Source organism: Chiroxiphia lanceolata, chromosome 7, assembly GCF_009829145.1.
Source record: "Chiroxiphia lanceolata isolate bChiLan1 chromosome 7, bChiLan1.pri, whole genome shotgun sequence".
Taxonomy (NCBI): Eukaryota; Metazoa; Chordata; class Aves; order Passeriformes; family Pipridae; genus Chiroxiphia; species Chiroxiphia lanceolata.
The window spans coordinates 12,189,422-12,199,638 of record NC_045643.1 but is presented as its reverse complement, the minus strand read 5'-3'; the positions used below and the strand labels follow the sequence as shown (position 1 = coordinate 12,199,638).

The window sequence follows — 10,217 nt, the reverse complement described above, 5'->3', positions numbered from 1 at the left end:
TGTTGGCCCTAATGGAATGCTGCTTTGCACATCTCGTAAAGTAAGGACAGGAAATGCTGCCTGAGACTTTTACATCTTGCCTGTAATTAAAATATAAAATTAAAAAAATTGAGAGGCAGGAGCATTCCAAATAAGAAACGCTCTTTTCATCGTGAATTAAATAAAAAAGATTCCATCTTTACATTTAGTTTTTTACCCTTTCTGAAGACTGACTTGCTTTAGATAATCAAAGCTGGCTTTGAACTAGCACACAGAAAAAATCTTTTTTTTTTCCTTTAAAAATAGCCTTATAGATATATATACATATCACAGCCTTTCGTTCCTTTTATAGATAGTTTAATTTTCTGTGAGAATGTGAAAGTTCTGAGCAATCCAGAGCTCAGGCAGGCAACACAACAAACACAGGGAACAAGGATCAGCCACACTATTGCAATTAACCAGTGTTTAATTAGCAGACAGCTGCATTGGGCAAGGGCCTTTTGATTTTCTCTCTTCACTGGGCTTTTGATGAGAGATTTACCTGCAGTTGTAACTTCCAGTCGTTGCACTGACATGCACTCACACTACACATGCACACACACAGGTACACACACCCCACATGGAAAATTTGTGGAAGGAAGGCATGTCAGGCAACTGATCTGATTTGTGCTTTAGATAAATATTTTTGGAAGTGTCTCCCTTTGACTGTCTTCCATAAAAACTCTTAAAGTTATGTTTTTGTTTGTTGGGGAGGGGGAATTATAGATTATAGTACGCTTTGATGCATTTAGGAATCCTTTTTTTTTGATTTGTTGGTTTACTTTACGAAAACCTGATGTGTGATGAAGGTGGGTGGGTGCAGAAGCCTGCCAGGGGAAAGGCTGAAATCAAGGCAACACAAAACATTTGTCCCAGTCAGCTTAGATGCCTCTGTATTTCATTGGTGAAAGAAGTATAGTAGTCTCATGCTGTTCCCTGTTGTTGAGGCAGGAAGATGTCCAAACAGCCAACTAATCCTTCTACTTGGCCATCTTTAGTAAAGACAAAAATGTTGTTGGAGGTCATGGTATCAGAAAGAAACTGTTGAGGAACTAAGAGATGAAGTGAAAACGTGGCAGGGAAGGTGAGTTCTTACTGCCAAGGGCTTGGATGAAACCTTGGCTTTAGGCCTCCTGCTGTGATTTAGATCCCACTTGCAGCAAGCTGAAGTGAATGGTACTGATTTAAAGAGGGACAGCAGAGTTGTCACGGAGCCTATTGATAATAACTTTGTTTATAGCATATAGAAAATGAGAGCTTGAGAAGTACTGGAAGAGTTAAGCACACTATAGTACCAGCACAGATGGGCCCAAATGCTAATCTCTGCTTTGCCTAAGCACCAGTATAAAACAAGTCCATTTTGTTTGAGTGTAGTCAACAGCTGTTGATTTTCATGCATGCCCAGGTCAGTGTAGTTTTCTATGTACCTAGCTTGCCTCTTTATACCCTCTCACACCTTATATTTGAACCCTGGCTAGAGTGATACTCCTGTGAAAGCTTGTGCTCAGCCTGACTAGTTTTAGATAAGATATTGGAAACATACAAATAATTTATTCTAGCATTAACCTGGCATTCTCTAAAACAGAATCTACTCATATAACCTGAGACTGTGGGACAAAGACCTAATAGAGTTATTTATACAAACCCTATTATAATTGTATTTAATTTATTCTGATTTTGAGAGTATTAATTTTCACGAGGTCCCTATAATATATGGAAGTCTCCCTGTTCCAATTTTACGGACAAGGAATTAGAGCCAGAGACAAGATTTTCTGGTCAACTACCAAGTTATGCACCTGGGAATTTAAATGCTTGTGAAAAGTGCTTTCGATGTAACCTGCCTCCATCTTTAGCTGCCTGAATACTGCTGAAAGTCTTGCTGTATGGGATCTGTCCACCATCTGTGCCAGTGAAGGTAATCAAGCACTTGTCTTCCAAATCCTAGATTAGTGCCTACTTGCTAGAAGACTCTTTTGTGTCCATCTGGGCCAGATAATATATTTTTTCTTCTACTACAACTCTTGGTAGAATTCCCTGTTCACCACAAACTTGTTCAAGTCCCTCAGTGTGTGAGCCTGAGGGAAAGAACAATATGGTGAGAATAACCTTTTTCCTTGCCTGCCCTGAGAATGACATTGGTTTGAGAATGGTGCTAGAATTGCCAATACTTCCAGTAAAGCTGGAGGTAGGGGAGAACTGGGCCTCTTCATTTTCTTCTTTCTTGCTAGTTCTCATCCTGGTCTTTGGGATCCTAGTGTTAATAGTAAGGTTATGGCTACCCTGCTGGCCACACAATGAGATTAATTTCCAAGACTTGTGCAGCCAAAGCCTACTCATATAGGCTTCTCTAGGCAGCAGACACTGATTTTCCATCTGTATTTGTAAGAGCAATGAGCTTAAGCAAAAGATTGCCTATTACCAACCCAAGTTGTGATGCAGCTGGAGCAGCCAAAATGAGCAAGTCGTTGCTAGCAGGATTTCTTGACTAATATGGATTAGCGATCTCCCCCAATTTATAGTTATTATTTAAAAATGTGCTCTAGGCCCTGCTTATTCCTGCTTTTTATCCATATTCTCATTTATCCCAGCCCCGTAGTTTCCTAGTTAGACTGGCTGTACAGAGAGGAGCAAGTGAGTGTGTGCTCATGACCCTGTTTGGGCCTGTTTGTTCTCACCGGACATCATTCAGTCAAATCCTATTTGTCTGCAGCTGTGGTAACACTGTGTTTGGGCCCAGTCTTTACCTGAATTAGGAGAAAGTGCTGTCAGTGCCTTACTTCCCCTGATCTGGTTTTGAGACAAGCAATGCCCCTCCACCCACACCAGACAGCCTGGAACCTTAAACAGCAAAACCCTCTCCATCCCCCTCTGATGGCAGCACCAACTGGTGCAGCAGTCTGAGCAGCGTGAAACTCTGATGTACATGTTTTAGTTTTACAGTTTGAGCATCATTTTAGTCAAAATGTGTCAGTTCTAAGTGGGGCGTTTGGGAACATGCCATGACTGTATTTATTCCCTCAATCCTATATTATCCTGTGCAGTGTTGTAGCTGCCAAACCCACACACTCATGTTGGCATGAAACAATTATCCTGGTTTATATAGAGCAGGCTTGGCAATAGTCTATCTCGATGAACAGTTGTAGCGCTGAAGATTCAGAGTCATCTTTTCCTCTTGCTCGAAGCAACAGACCAAATTTCTTTCAGCTGGATTCGGAGTTTTAAAAAATAGAATGAGTACAAGGCAAGTATGAAGAGCAGGGTGTATATGAACTACCTGTAAGGTCTGAAAGGAAATAAGAATGAGATGGAGGAAAAAAAAGACTATTTAAGATACAAGCTAGTAATTTTGTTTCTAAGCCCATGTAAAATTATAAGTAATGTTTACTGTTGCCAGTTGGTGAACACAGAGATGTGTGGTTTTTACTTGCATGCAAAGCTATTGGTTGTGGGTGAAATACTAAGACAAAAACATTAAATCTCTGGTGTGGGTATTCCACCAAAAATAAACCCAAACAAACACTGACTTATTATAAAAGCACTTTTTTTCTGGAAACAAACATTCAGTTGCTGCTGTTGTTTGTGAACTCTAGAACTGTTCAAACCTCCTGTTTAACTTGCCTGAAACAATAATACTTTATTTTAGAAAGTTATGCAAATGTCTCTGAAACTTAAGAATAGGTGTTTATATAGTTTTCATTAAAATGGTGTAAACTTGCAGGGATATTGATCAATGATAACTACTGCTTGCTAAGGTCTTGTGAACCAAAAGTGCTGCATAGACAACAGTCAAAGGTAAAGAGTAGGAAGCCTTCCTTAGTCTTAAAAAAAATGTAACTGAAAGTGGACTTAAATTTTAGTTGAAGAAAAAATGTTTTGCAGTGATCATCAAAGGTTAGTAAAGGCTTATTTTTCCTCCTTTTCTCCAGGCAGCTTCACTAAGAGATTTTTTTGATTTGTGCTCTATTATGAAAGTAACCACTGCTTTGTTATCGGAGGGGTGATAGAGATTTTTGTTCTAGAAGGCCAGACACTGTCACTACTTGAAATTCTCCAAATTGTTTCCACTGTGAGCAAATTCAGTCTCGATGTGAGTCACATCTGCTTAAAAGTGAATATCATTTGCTTCTATTGTACACCAGCATCAGACTTCACCTACAATTTCAAATTTTAAAAATCATCCTAAATCCCAGGGTTTGGATAGTTTTGCAAAAGTGACTTTAAAACCAGAAGCACCTAATAGGAAATACTGAAATGAAAGCATTCAGCTTTAGCCATTTCTGGTGGAAACAGAGACGTTTGCTTTCAGATGTGAATGCCTCTAGAACTAAAAAAAGTCTGTATGAGGTTTTCCACGTATGGACAAAGAAGCAGCTCTCACATGTAGCTGCAGTTTGTCACCCAGCGAGCAGGGATGGGTGGTGAGTGGAGAGCAGGGGGCTGGGCCGCCTGTGTGAGGCACGGGCTGAGCTGCCCGGGATGTCCTAAGGATCACTGGCATGTTTAGCGCCGCAGCTGTGGCTGCACAGCACAGGGGTGTCAGTCACTCCACTGCTGCCGCCGACTCCCAGCCCTTCAGAGCGCAAGCCGTTCCAGCCGTTCCATCGCTCTGGCCGGCACTGATGGATTAATGGGAGGAAATGTTTATAGAAAGGTTCAGGTTTCCGAAGCGAGTGGAATGAAATCCCCCTCAGCAATGATCAGCAAGCTCAGGTCATGGAGCAGTTTGAAGAAGCCCGACTGGCAGGAATGCAAAGGTTTTTTCAAAAAGGAAACTTGACAAGTGAGTGATTCTGGGGAGCAGCGAGAGGTGTTTTCAAATAAAAGATGTGGCTTTTCTAGAGAGGTAGCATGAATGGAGCTAGCTCTTAAAAGAACTTTTAAATCAGTAGTTCGTACTCTGTAAATGTAAAAGGTTAAGTTTGAGGGCACGGTGTCTAAATAAAATAGTGCCCTCAAAGTGCACCTCTTACATACTATGCTTAGTAAATGAAACCATATTGCTGTGCTATCACAGCTACTATGATGGCATCTAGCTAAGGCATCGCAGATCTCTCTTCTGGAACTTAAATTTTAGTATAGGCATAGTTTAAGTTACAGGAAGGGCGATGAATCAGATGAGGAGGCTGAAATCATTGTGTGAAATGAAAAATCATCATTTCACAGGTGTACTTTTCTGTTTGTTGGGGCACTTTCCATGATTCTAGCAACACAGCTTGAGACCTAAACATTCATTTCAGTTTAAAAAATTTAGTAAAATAGACCATTCCATTGAAGCTATCAGCTTTCAGATGACTGTGATAAGAAAGAATGTAGGCTTCAGGCTAGCTATTAAGATTAAAGTAAAATTCACCTGAACAAAACTGCAGCTAGAGAAGGTGCTGTGGGGGAAGAAAAAAAAAAAAAAAAAAAAGCCCGTTCAAGACACTGCTCTTTGAAAGCCACTGAAAAGGACCTAGTCCTTAGTGATTCCCTAGGACACTCCTCCAGTCAAAGTGAGGATTTAATTTACAGCACTTGTAGCACCCTCCAGTTCTCAATCCCCAAGTTCCTTTGGAATGGGAAGAGAGCATTATCTTTAATTTCTAGATAAGGAACTGGTTTATCAGCTTGCCCTCAGCAAGAGGCAGAGCCTGGAAGAAAACTTGGCTAGGATGCAAGTACCTCAAGTGAGGGCAGACATTTGAAACCAGCTATCTCAAAATGCGCTCTCCTATTGTGAGGGGCTGGTAATCTGAACGGCCAGTTTCAAGTCACAGCTGAGTTTCTGGTCACTGCATTCACCAAAAAGTCTCTTGTATCTCCCATAACAAAGTGGGGGTGAAAACACTACTCACAGAGCTTCCCCCCATTCTAAAACCTGCCAAGTGTTCAAAGACTGAAAGAACTTCATTAGAGTCCTTGTATTAAAAATTATTTATTTAGTGATCTGTACATGGGGTGAAGCAGGGCCTCATACAGACCTTCAAAAAAAATCAAGTAAAAACATAAATACATATTTTCTTACAAAAATGAGATTTACAAAATATACATACTGTACTTGTCTTACACACTTTTTTTTACTTCTTCCACGTGCACGTTATAAGAGACAAAACCCCAAGCCCTGCAAGTCTGAAATCAGATCTACTGAAGGATTTGGCTGATGAGCCCATTCCTGATGCCCAGACTGCTGGTACGCCCTCAGACAGCAGCAGTCTGTTCCCCCTCACCCTGAACAGTTTTTTTCTTTTTTAAGTTTCGTTCCAGACACTTTTCCCCAAAAAACGTGAAGAGCAGCTATAGGTTGGAGACTTGCTAAAAATCCAGAATTTCCTATTTTGTCCTTAGACAAGAATATACACACACACATATATACTGATAAAAACAACCCTTCAGTGAATATAAAGGTAAAGTAGTATGTAAAAAATAAAATATGAACAAAACTTAAAAATTTTCAGAATAGAAAAATCTGTCACATTTCAAAAAGAAAACAATGTACTTGTTGATTAATTTTTGAAAGTTCTTCCTTCCAAGGCGTGATCACTGGAAACTTAACCAGCTGTATTTTAGCCGAAACGAGAAGGGTCCTCACTTGCAGTAACTGCTTGCTTTTAAACCCCAACCCCAGCCCCCTCCTGCACCACGAGTCATTGCCATGTAGCTCAGGGAACCTGAGGAGCAGGCAAAGGGTCCATCGGGAGCCAAAAGGATTCCTCCTGCCCCCAGAATCCGGCTCTGTATTGACTTTGTCTGCAGTGACCTCACTGCAAAGCAGGAGAGAAAGCAGGTTTATGGGAAGGAAAGAAAAAATCCCGTCTTTACATTACATATTTTAATGGCTCTTGTTTTGGCAGGTGCTCTCGGTTAAGCTCTTCTTGCCCTCTAAATCTTGCGTTTCCTTCAGCTTAGAAAAGCGACCCATATTGAACGGTAGGAAAACATCCTGCCTCCTCCTTTTTTCATAAAAGGAATGTTTATTTCTGCGAGCTCCACATCCCAGGGTGAACCTTTTTGTCACTTTGCCCGTAAAAACCGATCCCATGCTTATGCCTTTCTACATAGAAAACACTTTTGTTTCCCCCTTTGTCTCCTAGAACAAAGGCAAGGGGGAAAAGCCTTCTGCTGAAAAGCAACAAGTCATTTCTTTTCAGGGTGTGGAATAGCAACCCCCTCCTTCCCCACAGCAGCAAGAACAACAGATTGAGGGCCAAGTTTTTACTTTAAAACAATTACAACAGGTATCACTGAGGTAAAAAGGAACTTGTGAGCTGACAGAACAGAGGTATCTCCCCAGCACACGATCGGGCTGTAGCCGGCTGTGCAGTACTCACGTGATGGCTCCGCCGAGCTGGAAGGAGCAGGCAGCGAGTCAGGCTCAGGAGTTACCCTGCCCGCGCTGCAGTTCGGCCCCGGCAATTCAGGGATTATTGGGCTACTTCTCGGCAGCGGTAGCTCAACAGATCTGGCTTCCCCTCCCTCTTGTCCAAAGCAAGGCAGGATGATTTTAGTTGGGTTGGAGTTTTTTTTCCTGGACAGGGGTAGCAAGGGGTAGAGAGAAGTTAGAGGGACTCCTGGGGTGAAGGACTCTCCTATCCCACTGGTGGCCTCTTTTTCAGTCCTGTTCTACTTAGCTGGGCCTAAGCACCACTGAACACAGTTTGACTGATCCTTTATGCGATAATTATTTTTTTTTTTCAAACCTTCTGTGAGGAAGAAAAAGTTTGGAAAAGCCTCCCTTCCTCCCTCTTCAGGGAGCCATCGCCCTGCCCTTCTGCCGAGTATCTGTCTCCTCTGCATGTGTGCATGCGTGAGTGTGTGTGTGCCAGAGGGGACAGGGGGTCTCATACTGCTGTCTCGCCTTTGCTGCCGGTGCTGAGTCTGTGGTAGAAGCGTCGCCAGGACTGAAGGGTTTTGCCAGACCAGATCCAGAAGCCAGTCGTGATCCCAACAATCATGGTCATGAGGTACTTGATCATGAAGACAGTGAAGTCTGGGCTCATAGGAGCAAAGTGGCTGGGACAGGGCACGGCATATGTTTTGCAGGTCTGGAGGAGCCACGTCTTCTCCCAGGTGCCACGGAAGGCCTGCTCATAGAAGTAACATGCCAGGACAATGGTGGCAGGCACCGTGTAGAGGACACTGAAGACACCAATGCGCACCATCAGCTTCTCCAGCTTCTCCGTCTTGGTGCCGTCGTGCTTCATGATGGTGCGGATGCGAAACAAGGACACAAAGCCAGCCAGCAGGAAGGAAGTGCCAATGAAGAGATACACAAACAAAGGTGCCAGCACAAAGCCCCTCAGCGAGTCTACACTGTAGATACCTACGTAACACACCCCACTGAGTACATCCCCATCCACCTGCCCCATGGCCAAGATGGTGATGGTTTTGACAGCTGGCACAGCCCAGGCAGCCAGGTGGAAATACTGGGAGTTGGCCTCTATGGCCTCGTGGCCCCATTTCATGCCTGCAGCCAGGAACCAGGTGAGGGACAGAATGACCCACCAGATGGAACTGGCCATGCCGAAGAAGTAGAGGATCATGAAGAGGATGGTGCAGCCTTCTTTCTTGGTGCCTTGGGCCACAGTGCGGTAGCCATCCTCAGAGAAGCGCTCCAGACACACCACCCGCTCCTCCAGCAGGAAGCCTGCGGCGTAGGCCACTGCCACCATGAAGTAGCAGCCCGAGAGGAAGATGATGGGCCGCTCCGGGTAGCTGAAACGGCGCATGTCTACCAGGTAGGTGAGCACGGTGAAGAGGGTGGAGGCGCAGCAGAGCACGGACCACACACCCACCCACAGCCGGGCAAATCGCACCTCCGCCTCCTTGAAGTACATGAGCCCGTTGGGCCGGGCTGGCTCACAGGGGGCCCCGCAGTCCCGCTCCCCCAGGAACCGGTAGCCCAAGTAAGAGGGCACTTTGAGCTGCCGCGGGCAGGAGAAGGAGAAGCCAGAGGGCGGCTGTGGTGGGGTGAGAAAGTCAGGGAGGTAGCCAGCCGTGGGGTGGGCAGTGGCCCCCCGGCCCGCCGCACCGCCAGGCCCCGGTGGGGCATCTGACGTGTTCTGCCCCACGCAGATCTCACCCGCACCGTGGACGGGGAAGTTCTCGCAGCGGAGCCGCTCTGGCCACTGGAAGCCAAACTTGTTCATGAGCGCCTCGCAGCCCTGGCGGGCCCGCTCGCAGAGGGAGCGGCAGGGCGGGATGGCCTGCTCCAGCACGGTGCACACCGGCGCGTACATGGAGCAGAGGAAGAACTTGAGCTCGGGCGAGCACTGCACCTTGACCAGCGGGTAGAACTGGTGCACCTCCAGCCCTGCGTCCTCCTGGTTGGTGTGGCCCAGCAGGTTGGGCAGGATGGTCTGGTTGTAGGCGATATCCGTGCAGAGCGGGATGGAGATGGGCTGGCAGAAACCGTGGTCCGGCACAGAGATGCCCTTCTCGCCGTGGTACTGCTGCGATGCCGCGTCCGCGGGGGTCCCGAGCAGGGCGGCCAGGAGGGCGGCCAGCCCCAGCCAGGGACGGCTGGCGGCAGCCGCTCCGCCGCATCCTCCTCCAGCCCGCATTGCCGGGGCGGCCGGGGGCGCGGAGAGCCTCGGGGAGTCCTTCAGAGCCGGCCGGCACGACGCCCCAGGGGCATCAGCGCCCGGAGGGCGGCGGCGGGGCCCCTCCGGTGGGGCAGGGGCGCGGCGGCAGGAGGAACGCGGCTCCGCGACTTTCTTCCTCGGCTCCGGCGCGGCGGCGCTGGCAGCGCTTCCCTCGGCGAAAGTTTCCGGAGCTGCTCTCCCCGGAGAAGGCGGCGGCGAGGCAGGAGACGCGCGCGGAGCCCGGCGGAGGCTCTGGCCAGCTCCCCACAGGGTCCCGCGGCGGCGGCGAGGCGGAGGCGCTGCTCCCCGCCCGGCTGCGCGGCCCCGGCGCCGGGGATTTAGGTTACGGCTAAACGGATTATTACCGCGCCCGGCTGAGCCGTGTATTTTACTCCGGGGCTTAAATAACTTTTAAAATCCAATTACTGCGCGATCCTCCCCGCGGCTCGGCTGGGCTCCGCTCCCGACGGACGCCGCTGTGGGCTGGGCGTCCGGGGCAGAGCCGTGCGCCTCCCGCCTCTCTCCGCTCCCGCTCCGCGGCTCCCGGATCACAAAAAGGCCCCGGCGCGGTGGCCCCGCCCCCTCCGCCGGCCCCATTCACAAACCGCGCCGGGGGCGGGGCCGAGCCCGCCCGCCAGC

General features: G+C 47.3%; 1 protein-coding gene across 1 annotated transcript; it reads right to left on the bottom strand.

The window, feature by feature from the left end:
- Positions 1 to 5,919: 5,919 nt before the first annotated feature.
- FZD7 (frizzled class receptor 7) lies at positions 5,920 to 9,945 on the bottom strand. Its single transcript, XM_032692636.1, has one exon. The coding sequence runs from the start codon at positions 9,555 to 9,557 to the stop codon at positions 7,836 to 7,838; it is 1,722 nt and encodes a 573-aa protein (XP_032548527.1). The 5' UTR covers positions 9,558 to 9,945; the 3' UTR covers positions 5,920 to 7,835.
- Positions 9,946 to 10,217: the final 272 nt, after the last annotated feature.

Bases quoted from the DNA above. Each gene is read 5' to 3' on its own strand.
- FZD7 (XM_032692636.1), bottom strand. From the start codon at position 9,557: ATGCGGGCTGGAGGAGGATGCGGCGGAGCGGCTGCCGCCAGCCGTCCC.